Source organism: Pieris rapae, chromosome 12, assembly GCF_905147795.1.
Source record: "Pieris rapae chromosome 12, ilPieRapa1.1, whole genome shotgun sequence".
Lineage (NCBI taxonomy): Eukaryota > Metazoa > Arthropoda > Insecta > Lepidoptera > Pieridae > Pieris > Pieris rapae.
Genome location: NC_059520.1, coordinates 9,112,832 through 9,137,626, shown reverse-complemented (window position 1 = coordinate 9,137,626; position 24,795 = coordinate 9,112,832). Strand labels below are relative to the sequence as shown.

General features: G+C 33.5%; 3 protein-coding genes across 4 annotated transcripts; 2 read left to right on the top strand and 1 right to left on the bottom strand.

Moving 5' to 3' along the window:
• Nucleotides 1-1,045: 1,045 nt before the first annotated feature.
• Nucleotides 1,046-3,594, top strand: LOC110997834. Its single transcript, XM_022266178.2, has 4 exons — nucleotides 1,046-1,123; nucleotides 1,914-2,000; nucleotides 2,627-2,863; nucleotides 3,489-3,594. Exons 1-4 carry the CDS (start codon nucleotides 1,046-1,048, stop codon nucleotides 3,573-3,575), a joined length of 489 nt encoding a protein of 162 aa, XP_022121870.2. The 3' UTR covers nucleotides 3,576-3,594.
• On the bottom strand, nucleotides 3,590-22,559 carry LOC110997817 (probable histone-lysine N-methyltransferase CG1716). 2 transcript variants are annotated; one of them, XM_022266140.2, is made up of 20 exons: nucleotides 22,384-22,559; nucleotides 20,462-22,103; nucleotides 20,094-20,222; nucleotides 19,293-19,592; nucleotides 18,379-18,469; nucleotides 17,601-17,741; nucleotides 16,929-17,149; nucleotides 15,911-16,056; nucleotides 15,278-15,402; nucleotides 14,448-14,770; nucleotides 13,520-13,673; nucleotides 12,345-12,700; nucleotides 11,819-11,933; nucleotides 10,603-10,753; nucleotides 9,747-9,857; nucleotides 8,755-8,849; nucleotides 8,204-8,377; nucleotides 7,619-7,801; nucleotides 7,275-7,361; nucleotides 3,590-6,643 (listed from the first exon to the last, which is right to left on the bottom strand). In XM_022266140.2, exons 2-20 carry the CDS (start codon nucleotides 22,087-22,089, stop codon nucleotides 6,485-6,487), a joined length of 4,689 nt encoding a protein of 1,562 aa, XP_022121832.2. In that variant the 5' UTR covers nucleotides 22,090-22,103; nucleotides 22,384-22,559; the 3' UTR covers nucleotides 3,590-6,484. The 2 variants fall into 2 exon arrangements, with proteins under 2 accessions (XP_022121832.2, XP_022121830.2); XM_022266138.2 differs by lacking the exons at nucleotides 3,590-6,643; nucleotides 7,275-7,361; nucleotides 7,619-7,801; nucleotides 8,204-8,377 and having other exon boundaries at nucleotides 8,755-8,875.
• A 242-nt stretch (nucleotides 22,560-22,801) lies between these two features.
• On the top strand, nucleotides 22,802-24,600 carry LOC110997818 (signal peptidase complex subunit 2). The gene is made up of 5 exons (XM_022266141.2): nucleotides 22,802-22,950; nucleotides 23,207-23,272; nucleotides 23,689-23,822; nucleotides 23,992-24,144; nucleotides 24,330-24,600. Exons 1-5 carry the CDS (start codon nucleotides 22,933-22,935, stop codon nucleotides 24,511-24,513), a joined length of 555 nt encoding a protein of 184 aa, XP_022121833.1. The 5' UTR covers nucleotides 22,802-22,932; the 3' UTR covers nucleotides 24,514-24,600.
• The last annotated feature ends 195 nt before the right edge of the window (nucleotides 24,601-24,795 follow it).

The following is a 24,795-nucleotide window of genomic DNA, read 5'->3' as shown; positions in this document are numbered from 1 at the left end:
ACGTCGCTATGTGCGAGGTAAAAGCTATATACTTTTAGTTTTTATAATTCTGAGTGATAAAATAATTTTTTTTTAAAACTGCGCAGGAGCTTATGACCTGATGTTAAGTGATACTGGTGCCACCCATAGACATTGCCAGAGAGCTCGCAGGTGCATTTTTTTTTTTATAGAACAGGGGGCAAACGGGCAGGAGGCTCACCTGATGTTAAGTGATACCGCCTTGCTGGCCTTTCTATCTAGTAATCGAATTACTTTACGTCTCGAAGCAATTATTATCCATGAACAAAGTTATGATAGACCAAGCTGGAGTAGCAGGTAGCAATTCAGAACATTGCTCACTGCGAAGTAGTACAAAACTATATTTGTATATTCCTGGGAAAATGCTACTTGTCGTGAAGGAAGAATTGCCAGTGTCATACGCTCTAGAACCCTATGGTGCCTCCAGCAATCGCCCGAGGATAAGAAGACGACGACGAAAGGAGAAGACGGTAACAGCGTAGACTTGTGAGCATCGCGCCACGCGATCTGCTGTTGAAATCCAGGCCCTTGGATAATGTGTAATGGACTTGGTACAGCAAGGGCTTTACATATACAGCCAATTCGCCTTTGATTGTGAACTGGGGGTTACAATGCTTGCAAGAATATGTCAGCAACACTTCTTTTGAACGCATGAATTCCTGTTCCCTCGCTGAAGCGGCTGTGTCACCAGGATTACACAATGCGTTGCACTGTAAAACGGCGACGTTGTGGTCTCTTATGACGACGTGGATTGACTGCGGGATCGATTTGAATGGACCTCTCCATCTTTTCTTTTTGTCCCACGACAACCTCGCAGAATCGCTGGAAGATTTCCCACGTGCCGACTAATATATAGGTATATAACTTGGATCTATCCCGAACACTGAGCAGTGTAGACGATACGAGATCCGCAGTTATAATATATAAATTTATTTATTAATCTTTGCCATGATTCTAACATAATCTCACTAAAACCACTATATATATGCGTGTTAACAAAAAGTTTATTAATATAATGTTAACAGAAATGTATGTTTTATTTGTGCAGATAGCAGCAGGTGCAGATGACGCACAACAAGCGTGTATCAATTTATTGGTGGCTGAGGTAATCATACATACAGAATAAATAATCTGCTGTGCCTGAAAATAGAACAGTGTGTTTTCCCGGTAGTTTTCTATAGAATGCTAGAACAGCCTGCCGCCTCCAATCCGCGACATCCAAGCCTTTACGTACATAAAATGTATAAGTTACCTTTTGGAATGTCGTTGGGAATTTAGTTGAATTATCTCATGTTTTATTTATTTCATATTTTCGTTTTGTATTTTAATTATTCAAAAGTATTTGTTTTATTCCGTGTATATTGCTGTCACTACAAGATAGTATGCCCTAAAAATCAGTGTTGCTGGTGACTGCAGCTTCAAGCTACATTGGGCCAATTCCTGTTAAAATTGATAAATTTGAAATTAGAAAGATAGAGATTATAAATCATACTTGGGACTGCTTGTATCTCAGGAGGTTAATATTAAAATAATAAAAAAAGCAATGTCCTGATAGTTTACCGTAATAGAATCTTAGGCCTTATTTCTTGATCTATTTCGTGATCATTTGTTTTCTCTAATAAGGTGACCAAACTTCTGTGTCTAAGGCAAGGCGGTTTGTGAAAATGTTCTCCCTCTGTGTACGAGCGAGTGATAAATGCTCATATAGACACAAAATCCAGTGACGCACTGCCAGAGCAGCTGACCTCAGTGGCGACAGTCGCACACTTAATCACTAAAAATATTATATTAATAATAACTAAGCTGATCTCCAGAACACCAAACATGCGTTAAAAATAACAGTAAGCGTCACTAGTTAAACCGATATGTAAATAATTAAAAACTTATGTTTTTAGGATGACGAATGCTGCGATAGTCTTAAAATCTTCAAATCACTGGACGAGGCGGAAAAGGAGTGCGCTAAAGATTCTAAAGAAATGACTGTACGTATACTTAACATCAATAAAGTTTTTTACCAGACATTTACTAGTACCTTTAATTAATAAGAAGAAAATAGCTTTGATTATTTCTTTGGCCATATTCTTAAAGTAAATATGTGCACACATTCACTTGATATCGTATGTGGTAAGTGAATCCGGCTCGAAGGACCACAGAGTTTAACTAGTAACTATTTGAATTTTGATAAAGCAATGATAGTATTTGTTTTTTAGTTCTTTATTGATATTAAATCTTGTGTATAGCGATAGTATTACTGCACACGTTCGTTGAAACTTTTTTGCTCAGATTTAGAAAGCCAACAATATAAGGTCGTGTCTGCAAATTTCATCTTCATCAACACTTAAAATTTAAGGGTAAAAGTAACTTCGTTCATAAAGTTTTCTAATGTAACAAGTGCTTAAATGCATTGAAAATACCTTAAGACCCTATGAAATGTCATGTAATTAAGAAAGGTATATGTAATTAAGTAAGGACAAAATGTTTTGTGCTATTAACACAAATATTCCGAAGGAAATCCATAAATATTATTTAATTTTCTCAGCACTCTTGGGTAGACGTAACTTACCTGAACCGGCTTACTCTATTTCGAAAATGCTAACCGTTATTTCAGTGCGATAATTACAAGTGTATTTTGGAGAAGAAAGGTCTCCTCAAAGGAGATAATCTAGATGAAGAGGCCACCAAGGTGTTCTTCGCTGCTATTGCTGAGGAGTATCCCGAAGAGAAGGGTGTGGTTAAGAAAATGGAGGAGAACTGCTACAACGGAAAAAACAAGGACTTCGACCTTTTGGATGAAAATTGTCCTATACTAAACTTCTATATTTGCGCCTACGTTAATGCTCTTTTGGTAAGTTTTATCTAGATTTTAATTCAATCTACCACTACCAGACTCAGACTTACACGCCTATATAGTCTGTCTCACTCTAACGCGTACCGGCCGCGCTTAAGCTACGTAACCGATCTCGTCAGAGAGATGTGAATCCGCAGTATGCGTTCTGTCCCACTCTAACGCACCGATCATGCCAGGCCAATGCGAGACGCAGTTTGCGTTCTGTTTCGCTCTAAAGCGTATTGGCCGCACCATCGTGCTACGTTTTTATTGGTTACGGAATTTTTTGATTCAGTCGCCGCCCTCAATAGCCCGTGAAAAAATCTATGCAATAGCTTTAAAAATATCGTTTTGCATTCTAGTATTAGGGGTGCAATTCGAAACCCTGAACATGGTGCAAACCTTGACTACACACCAGTGGATTTTTTGCCTGTAATACTTGGGAAATCATGGGCAGACCCAAAAGCACTGATTTTCTGTGAGTGCATTGCCGGCCTTTGAGGGAGTATACTTACATTAAATTTGGTGGTCGTATCTCTCAGAGAACACTCTCACCATAAGCCGTTTCCACAGTTCACTAGTTCGCAAAAGCCAGATCTCAATACAATTAAAATAAGGATTATTTTTATCTTACTTGTTACAGGAATGCACATCATGGAAAAGTATGCCACAGTGTCAAAAAATATCCGACGACGCAAAAACTTGCAAGATTGAACTCTCAAAGTCTTAAATAAAATAAAGCAATACAAGAAATATAATTTTATTGTTCATTCGGCTTCAATCTCATTACATTCAGTTATACCTTACACAAAATAGTATTTATGAACCAGACACTTATATTAAACAATATACAATATTTACAAGTGCTATATACAATTAACGAAATACCAAATTAAACATACTAATGCAGGCTACAAAAATAATGGTACAACGTAACTTCGAAAATTGAGGTACATACACGTTAAACAGCTGTGAACTACTTAAAGATGAAATTTGCTAATATGGCAGTCGTATTATTAAGTCATTTCAATCATCGATATTACAGAGTAGCGGGGCTGTTTGGTGACAAGATCTAAACAATGTTAGCAAAGTAATGTAATAAAATATCTATCTGATGCAAACGAAATAGGTCGTTTTGTAGTCCCGTATCATTGTGATACATGAGAATTTACAATTATGTACTTGCCCAATGCCAATGTCAATTTGCGATTTGCGAATGCAAATTAAAATTTGTCAAATATTTAAATCTTGTATTCCAGTTTTAACAAATCATTGTATGGTGTATAAAATCTATAACAAATTTATTCACTTTGTCAATAATGTTAAAACATCATAGCTAATTACATAATTAATTCATATATTTCCATTGGTCATAATTAATTAAGGATTTTTTAACATTTTATATATGTGGCAGTAAAGTAGTTAAATCAGAGAGTTAATTAAATATCTAGGAAGTTCATTAAATATCGAAATTCAATCAAGTCGCTAACATTTTGATTTAAATAACGCAGCGTTTAACTATCTGTCTGACCGAAAGCCATCGTGTTGATCAATAATGTAAAACAAGATGGCGGTCACGACAACAGCTGATTATTTTTAGTTTTTCTTTTTGCATGATTACTTCATTTGTTATTGATATTTCGGTGATCGTGAAAAACTGAGAGCTTGGAAATTTCGTGTTTAGTTTTATTGTAAATGGTTAGGTTAGGTTAGTATTGTTGCCTAGGAACGTTTAGGAAACTCGTCAAACGTTTCGTTCAGTCACTTGTCTGACGGAACTTTAGCAACTTGATTGAATATCGATATTTAACTGTCTAGAGATTAAATTAACTGTCTGATTTAACTACTTTACAGCGACATATATATAATCCAACCCGTTTACGACGATATCGTTTAAAGAGAATCCAAGAGCCAAAATCAAAGGTTGAATCTATTATATTAGGTTTTTAACAACAACGTTATCAGCTGTTACGAATATCGGTTTTTACGATACAAATAAGAGTAGTTCCTTCGATATCCTTATAACAGATTTTGTCTGTATAACGAGTTCTGAGTTAATAACAGATATTCAAGTCAATTTTACAACTCACAAAAAGTCGGTCATAATTTACAAAAGCATAAAACACATTACCTATACACATATGTAAAATGAGGCTGTCTTTATCTTGCAAAAAGTGTGGACAGAGACAAAACACTAAAAATAATGTAGAACATTCAAGAGCGAAGTACTCAGAAACACTGTCTCTTTCTTTGCAATAGAAAACGACAAGGACCCATTCAAAGTACTCGTTTAGGCCGATGTTCACTGATCGATTAAATACTACGATCAGGAAGATCGTTATAATTGACAAATTATTACTACACACCTAATACTGTACTTATATTATTCGAGCCCTAAAATCCCAATCGGAGATCATTGAAAATTAAAAAAAATACATATATATATAGTGCTAGCCACGATGACACTCTTAATATTAAAAAAACCTGGAAAACATTGTAAACTCACTTTTCTATACAAATGTAGGAACTTAGATACTATTTAATTTAATTAAAATAACAGAAGTGGTATGTCTAACAGAATATTTGCTGTACAAATTTTGATGGATTTTTAATGGTTTCTATAATAATATAGTGAGTTAACAAATAATCCATCAGTAAATTCACTACGCAATTATAAATATGGTAACGCATCATCATGGATTGCACCAAAAAAGAGGGTAGTTCCATAACTACCCGCATTTTTTTAAATCATAAATTTAAATTTACAATACGTAAGATTAATATTTACAATTTTTATTAGAACATGATTTTAACAGTTAAACCTTTTCAGTTTCGTCGACATTTTAAGTGCTTTTTAAAACTTCGTCAAATTTCCTAATTAACTAAAACTAATATTTTCTATGTAATACAGAAAGTGTTGAGTTTGACTTGAACCACAAGTCGCATCATTATATATGTTTATATAATGTACAGAAATAAGTTTAAATCAATGTAATACAGGGCGTTAAGTCAACAGGATGTCTATAGTTAATATACATACCAACGACGACACCCTGTATATGTCCTTTTGTGTCTACTACGAGTTTAACTTTTAAACTTGCTTTAATTATTAAAATCTTATAATTTAAATGTTTATTTACTAGTCAACAAAGTGAGCTGTTAAGGTACAATTTTCACATATACTTTATAACATATAAGACACATAGTAACATCAAAGGTGTTTTAGTATATGCATTGCCAGCAATCAGAACTCATAATTTATATAATCCAATCATAATTAACATTTAAGACATCTTGGACCTTATAACCTAAAGTATTTGTCAGAAATATATACAAAGTTATCTGTAAATATTAATTTTTCGTTAAAAAAAACGATTTAATGTCAAAATCTTCACAGCTTCAGACTTCATATGAAATCCCGCGCAAACTTCACACCATACGTCACAATGATCACTTAACACTGTTTTATTTATACGGCTAACTTCACTCACGAAATAAACGCTTCTACTTCAATACTTCACTTAACTTCACACTGTTCTCGTTAGCTGTTGGCTAACTTCACACGAAAGTTCTAGCCAGACGATAACTTCACAGTTAATATGGAAAGCTATTGTACATAGCTTTTATCTTCAGCACGTGCTAGTCGGCTTCTTCAGGTGGTCGCTGGTAAATGGGACCAAACTTGGCCATATACTTTTTGACGAACATTTTCGCCTTCGATCGTACGGAGTCAGTCACCACCAGCTCTTCTACTGTCCGGCAATGCTTTAGTTCCTTCAGCATCACGAAGTGAGTTAGCTGAAAAATAAATTATATTATTGCATTACATTACTTATCGTAAGCATTCTACCAAGACAAAAAGGAATGTTGAATTATTGATCACTGTAATTAACATCATCCGCCTCATAATTTTTAAACCTACACAGTCTCCTTTCTACAGTTCGATGCCCTCTGCATATTATAAATTCAACCATGCCCTCCATGTACGTTTAAAGCATTCGCCCGGTACCGTACAACCCTACCAAAGGCCGAGAATAAATTTAAAACTTACTCTCGAACCGGGAATCGAACCCAGTACCCCTCACCATAGCAGCCATATACAAAGACCGCTAGGCTATGAGGCCCTTAGTACATGCACACCTGGGCGTACAGTTAAAGCGCATTGTCTGAGCTAATATTTGTTAAATAAAATTGGCGCGTTCTATAGTCTGTAGGTTTATACTAATCACCTGCATCATGATCAATACACACACATGTACATAACCTCACTTTTACACTATCACACAACAGCCAAATTATTTATTATTGAATAATTTTTTTTAATGTTCGAGCCCAAGGTGGACTACATAATATATACAATATTATGTAGTCCACCTTGGGCTATACCTTAAGTATATATTTTTATGATCGAAGTAATAATTAACATTACCTTTCTAGCAAGATGTTTGAAGTCGGCTGTACAGGTGATGCGGCCGGCGGGGGCTGAAGAGTGGCGATACGGGTTCAATTGTTGCACCTGTAAAAGATATTTTATATAGTAACATTAATTCAATTAGTCTAAAACAGTGGTCTTCTTTCTTTGCCAAGAGTATAAAGACATGATTACAAAGAGTGCCCATGGGCGGCGGTATCACTTAACATGAGGTGAGCCTCCTGCCCGTTTGCCCCTATTCTATAAAAAAAGACAGCCATATAGACAGAACATATTTGTTTTTTTAAATAATTAAATACATACATTGATTAGAAAATTTTATTAATTACAGCAATACATACCATAACCCTGGCCATGCTACTCCGGAACTGCTCCTTGATCTTCCTGGCGTTCTCCTCTACGTCAGCAGCGGATGGCGGAGCGGGGGCGGATTTCTCAGCGGGTGGTGAGGACAGCTTCTCAAGGATTTGGATCACGTCATCGTCGTCATCTGAATCGCTGTCAGAGTCGTCTAGATCACCGAACTGAAAGAAATTCATATTTTGCTTATACAACAATCCAGACAGTCTTTACAAAATTTATTTGGTTGATGATTTTTTTTAGTTTTAAATTTTATTTTATAATACTACGAAGTATAATTTCTCTTTTATGTACAATAATTTTAGTTTCAATATGTACTACACTGAATATTGTATATAGAATGTAATGTTTGTATGAGAGTCGGACGCTGAAGCCACTAGGCCAACACTGCTATAAAAATCTAAAATAATACAACGAAAAATATATCTCTATAAAAAACTCACGGATTCATAAATAAAGATATGAGATATATATATGTTTTGAGTTTGTGGACGAAAATTAGCCTACATTGGAAACGTCAATTTAGGTCCGACGGCCTACTTTCATTGAAGTCGGTTAAAAATTACCTTAAGGTCCTTGAGATCCTTATGAGTCAACTCCTTGCCCCGTTTAGACTTAGCTGCAGCCAACAGACGGACTTTCTGCAGAAGCTTCTCGCGTCTCTTACGCAACTTCTCCTTCGTCTGTTTGTACCTTTTCACCTCCATACGGCCGGCCAGCTTGTCCTCTTCAGTACGGGGCTATAAAACAAATGGGTTTAAGATAGGTTTTTCTATTGAAAAATATATTTTTTTATAGAACTGAGAGCAAATGAGCAGGAGGCTCATCTGGTGTTAAGTGCCCATGGACACTCAAAGCCAGAGGGCTCGCGAGTACGTTGGCACTTTAAGAATTGGTACGCCCTTTACTTGGTAAATTTCAATTCCTAAGTGGAATTGGTTCGGACCACTTCAGTCAGTTACTTGTCTGACGGATCTTTAGCGACTTGATTGAATATCGATATTTAACTAACTGTCTAGAGATTCAATTAACTCTCGGATTTAACTCCTTTACTGCGACATAGCAATACGTCGACACGACATAGCAATGGTAATGATTAAACCATATAAAAACTCACGCTAATCGGCCTCTCCGTGACGAGACCCGGACGTCTCTTGCGCGGCTTATCGCTGAGTAGCGCGTGCTCCGGTATCAAGCCGTCCGCCTTTATCACTGCAACGGTATTAACACAAATGAGACTGTGTGACGAATCGTAACTGCCACACAGGTACTGATAATAAAATAAAAGTAGACACAACTCTAGTCAGATGTCATCTTTTTTTCTGATAAGTAGGTAGTTTTTAAGATATATATACATATGAGTATTTTTTTTACGGATGCAACGCAATAATCATAATATTAGCGTCACAAAGATATGCAGCGTTTTTGTAGCGTTATTAGAAATCGCAGATTGTTCATTTATTTATATTACCATTAGGACGTAAACATGATGATATATTTAACTATGACTAGAGCAAATAAATGTTACATGAGCAATATAATTATGTACTACATGAAACCTAGAATTTATTTTTATTCTCTTTTACGCAACTAAGTACTGCACGTACTATAAAACTATTTAAAAAAAGTATATTGAATACTCCTGTAAAATAATAGTAATGTAAATAAATCTATCTATCTGATCCCTGAGGTTGTAGGTTCGATCCCCGTCAGGGCACCGATAGATTTTATTTCGTTATTACGTAACGAATTTGAGGGGGGAGTTCTTTTGGGTAATATTATTTTCGACTTTGGACAACATAAATGGGAACTTTTAGGTTTAATGAGTCACTGGGGGGTAACGAAAGGTTTTAATATTAGGTACAGAAAAATAGGGGGGGGGTGTCAACCTACCTACCTATTAGATAGGCAAATGATCATGAATCAGATACAGAAATGTGAGGCCTAGACCTAAAAAGACACCAATTATTTTTTTATAAATACATCTATAACTTTTGGAAATTCTCCATAGCATCATCAGTAGGCAGCCATTTTTGTCACAGATAAGATATGCACGTTCCTTATAGATTACCATTAGTCTTATAAATTTTAACATTGTTAAATACTCACCCTCATAAATTCCATTAACACCTTCCACCATCTTGCCCTTCATCTGCCTTCGTACTACGGCCGTCTCCATTGCACTCAAAGGGTCTGCTTCCTCTTCAGAAGAACTTTCATCTACGATAAACAAATAGTCTTTGGATTAAAAGAGTACTAAAGTTCAACAAAAACATACAAGAAAATATACAATACGTGGACACAAGTGAAATCAGACAGAGAAATAAAAAAAATACGAAAAATAATCAAACAACTCAATAAGGCCTATTATAAAGGCACTTTTGAAAGGCAAAATTAAAATATTAAAAGATATATATTAATGACAATAGTTTTATATGGAGAAGAATGGCCAAGAAACTCCTACCTGTTTTAGTGTTTACAATATTTTAGGATGTTTTCAAAATATTTTTGACATGTCAAAAATGGTAATCATTACAAACAGTAAAAAACTCACAAGATAACATTTTTTTTAAAGGTTAACTAAACCTGGAATTAGTAGCCAGTGATTCCAGCCAAATAATAAAATAAAGTAATTAAAGTTAATTCGATAAATTAAAATATTTGTTATTTTTGTATTAAGTCATTTAACTAAAAGATAAATAAAACATTTACCTCTTTCTAACGAAAACATAAAAAATACATAGATTTAATTTTTTATTGTCCTTAAATTGGTCAAATTAGTCCCTTTTTCTGTGGAGATTTTTTTAGACTTAGGAATATCAGAATTCTACGGAATTATACTATATACAATATTATTATTGTAGACATATATTTTTCTAAAACATTGCTATCGAATAAACCAACATTAAATCAGAGGAAAAAATACAAAATTTCACAAAAATTCCATTTCAAATTTGGTGCATACCTGGTGACGGAGGCGGCTGAGGTGGTGGCAGCCACTGCGGTTGCCTCAGCTTCACGTGGTAGTAATACCTGCGGCCTCTGTCGTCCAAGGCACTCCTCCACATGGACGGCAACACTGGCTCCACGTCATCATCATCCTCTGTATTCACACTCTAGAATTGTTTGGGTACCGGTATTAATGAGGCAATTGCTTGCTTGATTTATTGAATACATGTTTGAATTATTGCATTGATTTTTTACCACCAGTAACACAATGTGTTGGCCAAGTAGCTTCAGTATGCGACTCTAATACCCGAGGTCGTAGGTTCGATCCCGGGCTGTGCACCAATTGACTTTCTTTCTATGTGCGCATTTAACATTGGCTCGAACGGTGAAGGAAAATATCGTAAGGAAACCGACATATCTTAGACCCAAAAAGTCGACGGAATTGCGTCAGGCACTGGAGGCTGATCACCTACTTGCCTATTATGATCATGAAACAGATTCAGACATCTGAGGCCAAAACCTCATAAGGTTGTAGCCCCCCAGATTGAAACACTGGTAAGTAGTGGTGTCAACTCCCACAGAATGTTCCCCCTAGTACCAAATTACTATATCCCCAAAATCAATTGAAAACCACTAAACGGTTCTTGTAAGGTTTTTCCAAAACATCAAAATACATTTCTGTAGTATAAAATAGATATTTGTTAGATTTTTGAGTATTATAGTTTTTTTTAAGTGAAACTTTTATTACATCGTCACAAACATTTTTGTCTGTGTGGCGCATGTCGCGTGACGGTCGGCCGCGGAGTAGGGATAAAGTGAAAGGCTATATTAGTTATAGGATAGATATAGACTAATATTCATTTGTGCCAGTGCTCCACGCTATTTTAATATGTGTATATAATCTAAATAATAAATTGTTAATGTATGTCGTACTCTCTAACACACAGAATTCAATAAAAATATTAGTTAGAGACTTAGTCTACTTTTATTAGTCCCATTATCATTCCAATGTTCCAAGTATAAAATTAAGGTTGATAAAGCGATTTTATACCCTTAATGGAATATTATTCCAAACATTTTTAGTTAAATGTCTATAATGATAAAAATGGTTCACTTTTACCGTGGTTTCATAAAACCACCCAACATTTATTTTTGTCACACATCTCTGATTTACTAGGGAGGCCTCCATCTGAATCCCATTGTACATATTGCTAAACCACCTCTCATCTTACCTCTGTCACCATGGGCTGAGGTGCATTTCCAGGTCTGGATGCTTGAGGTGGAAAGGGCCCCATCTGCTGACCGAACATGAACCCACCCACACCGAACCCACTCATTCCCATCACACTGTAAATTGGAAGAAATAATTATAAAAAGTTTTGGTCTTTGGGATAGTTCAACCCTGACCTGGTGAGTTCACTAGTATTGTTTTACATGTGAGAATTTCTCGTTAGTTGTGTGAAGGAAAACATTAAAAGGAAACACAAATGCTTTGAAAGGCGTGTCAGGTTGGCATTAATTATTATGATTAAAAAAAATCTATATAACAGCATATCAAGAAATGGGTAGACATCGTAGAACTGGGTTCCTAAAGGAAAAACAGATGTCGTATTTTCATATAATATTATAATTATTGCGTTTCATCCGTTAAAAAAAATACCTTGATGCGCCTAAAGAAGTTTCACTTCAAAAAGATATCAAAAAATCTTTACGCGTAACACAAAGACAAGAAAAAAAAGCTCATACAAAACAACTCACTTGGGTTGTGGCACACAAAATGGCTGCCCCGGAAACGGCGGACAAAACCCAGGAGGACCCTGAAACTCCCCATTCGGCCCAATCCATTCCGGGGGCACATCACCTGGTATCATACCAGGCATGAGACCTGGCATCATAAGATTCGGGCCACCCATCATATTTTGTGGACCACTTAACATATTCTGCGGCCCTGGTAACATGTTTGGACCCATTAGGTTTGGTCCATTTGGCATCATATTAGGCCCATTGGGTAGCATATTCGGGCCATTGGGTAACATCGGTGGTCTGTTTGGCATCATGTTTGGTCCATTTGGCATTATAGTGGGTTGTCCAGGAATCATTCCTTGTGGGAACATCTATAACATAATTTACATATTTATTAAAAATTAGCTACAAAAAATACATTTCATTTAAGTTATATTTTGGTAAATACTTGTGGATATACAATATTTTTTTGTTTTTTCACTGCGTGATATAAAGATATAAAGACTATGTTGTTTGCCGACTCGGAAATACGCAACATACTTATTTTTTTTGTAATAAAAATGTAAAACTATGATTGCTTCTCATGTGAATGCGATTTTAATTTACAAGCTTTTTATGTAATGGTATTTTGGCAAAATTTAATTTGGGTCAGAATGCTCCATTAAATAGATCTTTAAGGAGTTTTAATTTAATTCAGAACTCTGAAATTGACGGTGGTATTGGATCGCAGTGGGGGCGTCAAAAATTTCTCCAAATAGATATACTATTTAAACTGCTCATCAATTTTCAAAAAGTTAGCGGCTCAACTTATTAGTAAATAGGATTTTATGAGGGATATTCAATTAATTTTGTCATGTTTTTAATTTTTGCTTTATCTTAATTTAATTATTTTTTAGTGAATAAACTTCATATAATCAGAATGTTGTATGCACCTATAATGCATGTATCAGTGACTACTTTGTTGGTGCAACAAATAAATAAATAAACATTACTAATAAAATGCCACCAGATGAAACTCTTCTTCTATTTTGTTATATTCACAAAGAATTCGAATGAGAGGTGCCTCAACTCTATATTATTATAGGTTATTAATGTAATGTACGTAATGTACGTGTACGTAATGTACGTATACGTAATGTGTGTAATGTGTGTGTGTGTGTAATGAAATTTCTTATTGATTTAATAAATACCTGTGAGAATGAATCCGGTGGCCAGTAAGGCATGAATGACTGACTGTCCCTCTGCCGCCTGCTCTCATCAGCCGCTGCAGCCGCTTCTGCGAAGGCCCGACGCCTCTCCTCTTTGCTCATTGGTGGAATAGCAGCTAGCACTCGGTCTGTAAGTCTGTTTACCAAACACATAACACAATCCTAAAATAACTATGCCATGTTTAAAACGATACCAAAATAGGCTATTTAACAAAAACCATTTTGGACTTTTTTTATTGACTATATTAGATATTTTAAAATTAAAGAAAACCTACCTAGTAAACCTAGTGACGCTACAAACTTTTGAGGTCTGTGCCTCAGATTTCCGTATCTTTTTCATGACCATTTGTCAATCTAATAGGGAAACAGATGATCATCGATCATGACACGCTATGGACATTTTGGGTCTAAGAAAATAAAATACGAACAAAGACAGAAAATCTACTGCTGTGCAGCCGGGGATCGAACCTACAACTTCAGGCATTAGAGTCGTCTCTATTCCAGTGCCGTATAATTAAACTTCAACACACACATACATTATGTATTAGGATTAAACGGGCAAAGACATTATTAACAACCATGCTATGTCATCGACCAATCTGTACCAAGTCATGTGACTAAGGGAGCTTACGTATAAAATCAATATATACATTTTTTTATAGAACAGGGGGCAAACGGCTAATCTTATGTTAAGTGATACCGCCGCCCATGGACACTCTCAATGCCAGAGGGCTCGCGAGTGCGTTGCCGGCCTTTTAATAATAATAATAATAAATTTATTTATTTTTCTCCCTTAAACATTAACAATAATAATATGATAGTAATATATAATTAGTACAGTAATAAGAATTGGTACGCTCTTTTCTTGAAGTACCCTAAAAAATATATTAAATAAAGATATAAATCATACCGAATACTCCGCCTCCCCTCTGGACTGCTTCTTCTTTTCCGCCTATCTCTATCTCTTTCCCTCTCTCGATCCCTCTCCCTATATCTATCCCTCTCTTTTTCACGTTCCCTCTCCCTCTCCCTCTCCCGATCACGGTCACGGTCACGTTCCTCGCGTCTCTCACGGTCGCGTTCGCGTTCACGATCGCGATCACGATCACGATCACGGTCACGGTCACGGTCGCGTGACCCACTGGAGTCCGCAGCTCGCCTTTCAACATTCGCTTGACGTTCGTGCTCTTTCATCTGCTGGATTCTTTCTTTTTTCGGGATTTTGAAGACTTCCTATAGAAAATATACATTTATTTAAATAAATATATTATGGTGTGAATGATCCCAGGACTTTTGGAAAATCTTCCAGCAATAAGATAATCATGACTAAGTCTAAACTTAGGGATTAAAAAGAGTTGCGGGAAGTTTCTTGCCAGTTTTTCTTGTCCAATCTACGCCTTTGACTTGCGAACTGGTTTTTGACGTTCAAAAGTGTACTTGTTTACCTATATAAATAGTTATTTTGACTTTATGACAGAAATTTTAAGTTTTTTTTGTATATATAATTGAACACGTCTATGAATGCTGTTTTTTAAATAAGTAATGATTACGTAATCAATTAAGTTTATTTTTTTGTTTAAAAACATTATGTCATTAAAATAAATTTTAGAACATTATATTATAGCCTAGATTTTATTTATTTATTATTAATATATAGAATATATATGTTATAATGTATATATACATAACTGTTCATGACTTTTTATTAATGATTAATTCATTTGAACCAAGATTACTTACTTTGAGACTAGACCACCTCTCTAAAAGCTGTGATGAGAGATCCTTAATTTTCTCAAGCACAGCAGCATTCTCCTTCGCCTTATCTACTTCTGGAGCCGGTCTGCTTCCTAGTTCAACGGGTAGACCTAGAAAAATTAACTATTAAAATACAAACACTTATTTCTATAGAAACAGGAAATTTATTTATAAGTTATACTTCTTTGGCGCGTTAGGGAAATATGATGAGAGTAAATTTTTACGATGCGCACGCACACCGTCACAAAAAACCGACACCGTGAAGGTAGCTGTATCAACATTTTCTATTGTTATTGTTGTGTTTTCTACCAAAATTAGAATAAGGCGAAAGATAAAAGTTTTGAAAAGATTTTTTATCTTGTTACTTAAAAGAAGTACGACTTGTAACGTGTGTACGTACACATAAGTACACACACGTCATTTTTAATAAAGAAAATAATTTAGATGTCTATATTAACAGAATAATAGATTGATTTAACTAGTTAATTTTAAATGAAACAAATTTTTTTAATAAAAAAATCACCCTAGAAAATATGTATATAATTGGTTATTATTAATGATTAATTAAGTGATACTAAAAGATGATAAACCATTTAACAGCTAAATTAAAAGTTGTACCAGTAGCCTCATCAATGAAGACAGGCGGCTCCGGTGGCAGTTCTGAAGAGCTGAGCCATCTCTCAATGATTGTGAAGAAGCGTGTCTCTTGCACCATGGTCTTGTTGGGGATTGGCAATCTATCTACTGTTTGAAGCATTTCCAATCTGGAATAATATTAAAAAAGATTACATAAAATGTCAAAACAAAATATATTCATGCATAAATAACATAATAACTAAGTTTAAAAAAAATGATTGTAAGTTTACTTCTTGCATAACCTCAAATTTTGCCTTTAATTGGCGAGCATTTTATTTAAAATAATGGGCCAGTTACACCCACAACACTAAAACACATTACACATATAAAATATACCTTATTCTTTAAAAAAACCTGTAATGATTTTTTTTGTGTGTGTTTTATTGGTAATAAATGTTATGTCTGTCAGTGTCTGCACTGTATAAAATATTATTTCTACTATAATTTAAAAAAATCGACCTCATATGCAACTTTAAAAAAATACTATTCTATTAATAATGATTGTTTGAGTGCCAAATTATAATTCATATAAATTTGATAATATATTATATTTTATCACTACAAATAATATAAAAATTGGCTATAATGACTCATAATTTATGTAACATCTTTGTAAAATTATGTTTAAGACAAATTTGTATGCCATTGTGGCAGAATATGGGAATTTGTTATGTTATGTACCAGCACTTTCATATTCTTACAAATAAATAATAATTATTAATAATGGTTGTGGTTGTGCAAAGATACTTTCTTAAGATGCTGGTCCAGTAGTTATGAATTTTATAAACACACATACAAATATAAATAATTCGTTATAAAAATATTAACAGATTTGTATGTACCAGTAGAAACAGATTAAATATATATCTAATATTAAATAACATATTGTATTAGAAACCAAAATTTTTTTTGAGTTTATGGCTTGTTATCTAGACCTTTAGGCCAACAAATATATATTTTTAAATTGCTTGTATATTGCCAGAGATTAAAAAAAACTCACTTAAAGTCCAACGGCGCATCAGTACACCACGGCGCTAACAGCCTTAGCCCGCGATAGTCCAAGAACAGTCGGCGACAAGGTAAGTCAGCGTCGCGTAAGAGCCGCAGTAGTGCGGCCTGCGCGCGGCGCGTCTTAGCGCGGACGACTGTACGCGATAGGCGAAGTGTATGACTCTGATTCTTGACTCCGGTGCGACTGAGGGCTTCCAGATCTTCTTCAATCTAGATTTTAAAATTCATTAAAAACTCTTTACTAAATTGTTGAAATCAGCTATATATACAGGCGTATCCCCCATATACTATATACTAGACAAATATTTGGAGTGGAGTATAGTCTATCGGGTCCCCATATATACCAAGATCGCCATGTTGGAATCATCACTTGACCATGTGGCATATCAAATAATTTTATATTTCAGTATCAACTTGTAGCAACAAATTAAGTTTATTTAAAAGACTGAATTTAAAAACTAAAGAAATTTCTTTTTTCTTTTTTTTCTGACGTTTTTTTCCAAAGTATTAATCGGTCTCCTTACATCAAAGCGTAAACGCAATTTAACAGAAAGAGACGGAAACATAGTTCTCAAAAATAACAATTGAACAGTGTAGGGTAAAATAATATCGACTTGAATAATTAATTATGAAATTGGCAATCTTAAGAATAAAGTCTTACATCAGCATCTTGGACTAAGTCAGCACTAGGTTTATAAGTGCGATCTCTTCTTGGCCTCCGCACTCGGGGCTTCGCTTTGTCTTCTGTCGTCTGCATCTCCTCAGACTCAGCTGTGAACTTGGACGTAGACACGTCTCCATCCTGTAAAATATTTATAAAAAGCTTCATTAAATATACATCACATCCCCGTGGATAACCATAAACCACTTTGTAATTGATTATGAAGTAAATAATGTTTCTAGACTACATACTGTGCCAATTTTACAAATGACATATTTTTAACGTAATACATATCATGACAATAGTCAATTTTACAATAAAATTATGAAATGGATTTAAAAACTTAATAAGCACTCACTAAGATTTTGTAAAATAAGTGGACATTTCTCCATATATATGGAATTCTTGAACACTCATTATTGATTAGATTTAAATACAAAATTTGAACTACTAAGCTGTCTTTAAATATTTCAGAATGAGCGCTTGGTATCGATATCTACAGTTTGTGAAATAAAACATATTTAATGGTAAATTATGATCCTAAGATAAGTTTGAATCCCATATGTCAAATACGGAGTCTATTTTACAATTAAGTTAACACTCTAATAGAGATTGTGACATCAACTAGATGATGTAATAAATTCCATTTGTATATACTTATTACTTTTTATGTTTAAAAAATAGATATTAATTTTTTTATTTATTTTTATTAGTTTTATTTAACTTGAGTAAAGTATTATACCTAGCTCATTAAACCTATATTCAAGATGTCACCCACCTCCTCGTAATCTTCATCCTCTGAATCAGGTTCAGCCCCGATCCAGCCCCTACAATTCTCAGTGCCACAGTAACACCTTTGCGCCACTTTGCTGCGTGTAAAACATAATTTGTTACCCTCACTGCACTGGAAATTTTGCCATGGCCGTTTTCAAATTCTTTATTTATTTCATTATTAGTAATCTAACAGCTTATACATATTAATATTAAGTTTCTCATGTAAATAAAATATTTCTGTTTTGTAATGAGAAATAAAGTTCTTTAAACATTAAACATTATACTTAAACATATAAGACAATACAGAAAGCCAAAACAGATGTTACATATAAAACAGAAAACAAGCAACTCTTTTTAAGTAAAATGGCAAATATATTAAGTTTAAACTATTTATTAATAATTGTTTTAGTTTAAGCATAATATTACTTAATATAGTAACTCTCTTTTGTAGATTTGTTTGTTGTGGAAAAAATATATGTAAAATGACTTCTAATACAATTGTAGAGAAAATTTGTTTAGTTTTATAATAACCTATTTTTGTGGTGATACTGAAGTCCTATTATTAATACAATATTTCCTGGAATAAATATATATTGCACATGACAAAAGATATTGCGGATTCAAATCTTTTCAAATAGATTTAAAATGCATATCAGTAGTTAAGATTACAGACATTACAGCACTCATATTATTATTATTTGCATATTTTAAAAGAAAATTTGTGTCATTTGAATAGAGAAAAATCAAACATAAGACTAAAATCTTTATATTTCAACAATTACAAATTCAAATATAAAGTGTGATTTTTTGAAAAAGAAAATTGAAATTCAGGTAACATGAATAAAAAAGAATGCCTTGCAAATAGCACTTATTAGCATACTTAAATGACAATGTAAGCAAATAAATCATAAGACTCACCCAAATCTTTGAAACTGGTAGTCAAAGGTTATTTCTTCCCCAATTGTAATATCCCGCTTACTGAAAAATCCTATTCTCAATTCTCCATTGACCGTCCATTTCTGAGTTTCTGCATTTGGATCGCATGAATGATTTATAAAACGCGAGATGTTTCCCTTAACTGTAGCATCAATTACGGTATCACCTTTGAGTGACATGAAATAGTGGTGGAGGTTATTTTCATCGGAGTAGGCTTGGGCCCTTTTGTAGAATTGTTCATAATCTAGCACTTCACCCACATATTCCATTAGGAATTCACCTCTGTAATCATAAAAATTAAGATAAGAACACAAAGAACAGTGGCCTTACAATCTTTTTACAATTTGTGTGTTTTGCCAACAATGGGCATTTTAAAGTAATAAAATTGAGTTTAAAAGTATTTCGCAGAGATATTGTTCTTACATTATCTACCATGTACATATATTTATTATACATACAAATGCATTGCAATAATCCCAAGTACATTCGCTATGTCACAGCTTTAATCTACACAATAGAAATATTAGTAGTATATAATTATAATATAAATAATATTTAAATGGTAATTATGAATTTTTTTCTATTTATAATTATTATTTAAATTTTTCTCTTCTAAATCTTATATTCAATACTTATACACAAAATCAGTGTAATACATTTACTATATTATATTATAATTATAATATGTCAGGACCATATCATGTCTTTACATATCTTGGGTTAATCTTTAATTTATATTATTTTTACTTCATAACTTTGAAGGACTATGTGATTAATACTTACGCTGGAACATTAGCACTAGCTTCCACACCACACCCCTTTTTTTCAGCATAAAACACTTTTAGAGCACCATTCTCTTTCTTCTGAAACCGTCTATTTGTACATCTATCTCCAACAGGACATCTTGAATTACTGAAACATTAAAATGTTTACATAACAGCCATGCTCCTAGGTTAAAAAAAATATTTAATTACTTTAAATGTTACTGTATGAATGTCAAAAATATTAATAAATACTTGAAACACATTTTTTTTTAATAGGTTGTTAAATAACTATGTAAAACAATGAAATAACAATATAACTAATAAAAGTATAACTAAACTATAATCAAAATATATTGATAAATTTATGTAAACCATTAAAAGTCTTACCATTCAATCATAAGGAGTCTATTCAAACAGTCTTCTCCACAAGCAAGTTCTCCTCTCTCCAACTCTTCTTTGGTCATAAAACAGTCACAAATCATCTTCTTTGTATCCCGACTTATCATTCTATCACATAAATACTCATTTTCATCCAAATGTTGGTACTGGTTCATTCTTTCTTCAATTATTCTATCATATGCTTCCTTACTCAGAGCAACAACTTCTTTCACTTCTTCAACATGCTGTTTCTCTTCAATAGCAGGTAGTTTTGGCAAACTTGGGCTTGCTAATGGAGAAATTGATGGTGAATTAGCTCCCATTTCAAGTTCACTTGAACGTCGCCATCTAGATTTGACTTTAACAGGCATTTCTGTTGGAACAGGAAATGGAGGAGGATCAGTACTGGATTGGTTTAAGACATCAGTAGGCTTATCTTGGCTTTCGGACCCTGACTCTTCAAGTTTTAGTTTTGTTTGTGTTATTAATGTTTTTTTCAGTGTATTTCTCACTAAACCATAACCTTTAGTCTTTTGCTTTAATGTACTTATTGTTTTTATTCTGTTAGACCTTCGAACACCTGATGGAGAAGACTCTGCGGAATCATTTGAATTGTTCTGCACCTGGTCTGTTGCCCTAGAAGAGTTGCTATCATCAGATATAGTTGAGCTTGGTGTTAAACTTGGATCAGGCCTTTCCAAATTCTCTTTAGGAAACTGTAGATCTGGAGTAACACAATTTGAATTTCTGATAACATCTTCACAATACTGCATTGGAGAACTAGGATTTAATGTTGGTACTAGATTAAGCTTTTCAAAATCTTTTTGAAATTCAATATCTTGATTTTCATTTTCTCTTTTGTCATTTTCACTTAGCTCTTGATCCTTTGAAGTATCAATATCGATATTATAATAACCCTCTTGATTTTCATCGTCTAATATTTGAACTATAGTTATCACTTCATCATCATCACCATAAAGATGCTCATTAAACAATTGAACTTGATCTTCATTGTGTACTTCATTGGCCTGATTGTTTTCTTGGTCGTCTATTGGTGAACACATTTCTTTTCCGTCACATGCATTGTCAAAGTCCTTTTTATTTTCTATTGTATTGTCATTTGGCAAAGGTATATCTAAGCTTTCAACTGAAGGCAGAGGAGATGCATCTCTAGAACTAAAACTATGCAATGCACGATCTGGAATGTTCATAGGACTGGGACAAGCACCGCTATTTGTATCAGACTGAGTATCAACTGCAGCATTGGAATCTGATTCGGAGCTTATACCAGGATCTACAACTCTTATCTCAAAGCTACTATTAGTTTCACTGTCACTACCAACATCATATTTCTTTGTGAATGTATCATCATTATTAAACAAACATCGATATTTACCAAACTTCTTGTGCAGAACTACATAAGGCAGTTCTTGAGGTGGTTTAGCATTTGAGTCAGAAGAAGTCGGTCCACTTGTGGTTTCTTTAGTTTCAGGAGGCGGGTCTTCTGAAGCAGGTGCAGTGGCAGGTTGTTCCACCGAAGTGGAGGTTTCACCTTCGATCGCACCCTTTTGAATAGGCTTACCACGCCGCGCGGAACGCCGAGAGGCAACATTTGCTGGTTTCTTTTTCTTGGCCATTGTTGCCAATCAACCTGCAAACCAAACAAAATGGCTAGAGACATTACGCGCCACGAATTGAGTTAACAGTGACCTCTTTGCTAGTTACACATTTTTGACAATGCCATTTTGTTGTCGCATCGTTACATATATTATAACAAAACTGTAAATGTAATTATGTTTTATATTCAAAGGAATGTAAACCTTGTTTCATCTATGAGCGGCACCGGTAATTTTGTAATTGAATATTACCAATTTAAAGAGACTAAAAACAAATATTATGCTAATAGCTGATAAAGCTTTTTTTATACGTACCATAACTTTGTACAGGTTCCCAAAATGATACCCCTTTATGTTTAGGTTGTAATATCATTCACAAGTTTATATCACAAATCAGATAAACTTAATATTATTCTTATTAATAAAACATGTTAATTTTCACAATCCCTTTTTTTACCCAGTACATAGGCATTTTTGTCGATTTGCCATCAGAGTGACCATCGTAGAAATAAATTATAAATTATCTGTCAAACACAAATAGCATTCAACAATAATCAATTATTATATAATTAAGTTGAAATAGCAAAAATAGCGATATTTAGATAGTTATAACTTCAATTATTTTATTTTATAGAATCGACTTGAGTGACACATTATTTTTAGAATATTAACATCTTCTTGAGTGTTTCCATTGCTTGTCGCTTGATAGTTGATCGTTTTTCAGATATTCTACAGTTTAGTTGGCGGTTGTCAATTGTCCAAAAATTATAACATTACTTCGTACTCGAAGCGTGTACGGTGTATGTGTATCTTTTAAGAATTCTAGTATTGTTCATAAACATTAAATAATTTCTATCTTTAAAAATGGGTGAATCTAATGAGGTAACATCATAAAGAAATTAAATCTTTGATATTATTGTTGCAAATATAAATAAATTTGTCATTAAAAAGCCACTTATAGCTTAGCTATCACACCGCCTAGGACACGTCACTGTTTTGCAACTCTATCTTATAAACATTAAGAATTTTAGTGATTTCCTTACCTTTTTTGAATTGTCCCACAAAATTTTTATTTACATTATAAAAATACAATTTTATTTAAATTGATCGCTTAGTTCAATTCTGTCAAAAATTTCAGACAGTGAAGATAAACAAATGGGATGGAGCCGCCGCAAAAAATGCTATTGATGATGCTATTAGAGAGGTATAGTTTATTTCTAAAAACTAATTTTAAGTTTGAAACCACCCTAAAAAAGCGATGAAATCTTTTTGTTAGGGTCCCATGTAAACTTTTATTATAGACTTATATATACCAATAGCTATCAAACTTTCAACAGCATAGTTTTATACTGTACTGGGAACAACTTTTTTTATTTAAACAAAGATCTATTTTAAAAGCACTGACTAGACCCATAACTGTGTAATGTGGCATGAGACAGTGATATTTTAATATTGTCATTCAAAATTTTTTTTAAAGACAGGTTTAGTTGTGACATCAACGCAAATGTATTGTGATGAATTGAACCAATGACTTTCAGTAGTTAAGGCAATGTGCAGTATCAAGTTTCCAGCAGTTACATTTTATATTATGTATATTTATTATTGGATATATTTTTACAGGTGCTAACTGGAGATTTAAAATGCAATGAAAGTTTTGCACTTATTGATGGAAGATTGTTTCTTTGTGCTCTGGCTGTAGGTGTGGCACTTTATGCCTTGCTATGGGATTATCTTTATCCTTTTCCACAATCAAGGTAATATTTTTATTTTATAGTAATAGTGTATTGATGTCATCCACATTTTATGAACTAACACATGAACTAGCTGAAACAAATTAATATTTAGTTCAATTAATGTAGCTTAGGCATATGATAATATCATATGCCTTGATTAAAAAAAACTACTAGCTTAACTATTTTCCAGATTGGTCCTAATTGTTTGTGTGTCATCATATTTCATTTTGATGAGTATTTTGACTCTATACACAACATTTAAGGAGAAAGGAATATTTGTAGTTGCAAAGGAAAAAGTTGGAAATAATACCAGGGTTTGGGAAGCCAGCTCTTATGTCAAAAAGTAAGTTCTTTGTTATATATTAAAAAAAACTATTACATTTAAGACTATTTACTAGATTTTACAATAATATGTATTTTTAACTATACATTACATTTTGTTTAATGTTTAAAAAATGTTTACCCTTTATTACTATATACATTACATTTTGTTTAATTTTTAAAAAATATTTACCCATAACCTTTCAGGCACGATGACAAATACAACTTGGTTATTGTAATGCGTGATTCCACTGGCAAGAGTCGGGAAGCTTCATTCAACAAGTCTTTTGCTAACTATATTGATACAAATGGTGCAGTTGTTCAAACCATTGTAACAAATGAAATCACGAAACTTTACAACTCACTGTCTTCAGAGAAGAAGGAAAAGTGATCTCATGATCTTTATGCATTTAATATTATTACAAATTAAGTAAACATTTTTGGAAACTATTGAATAAATGCTGAATATAATATGTTTTATATATGTTTGTTTTACAAATATTGTGTAAAAACAAGAAAACCCCCCTTGACTTAACTTTCTAAGTAATTCATTATACAAATATTTAATTAGAATGAGTTATATGTAAAAATGTAAGAAATACAACTAATAACTAAACCGTAATAAGTCTTGTCTATAGATTTGCACATAATAAAGTGATGTTAGAATAAATAT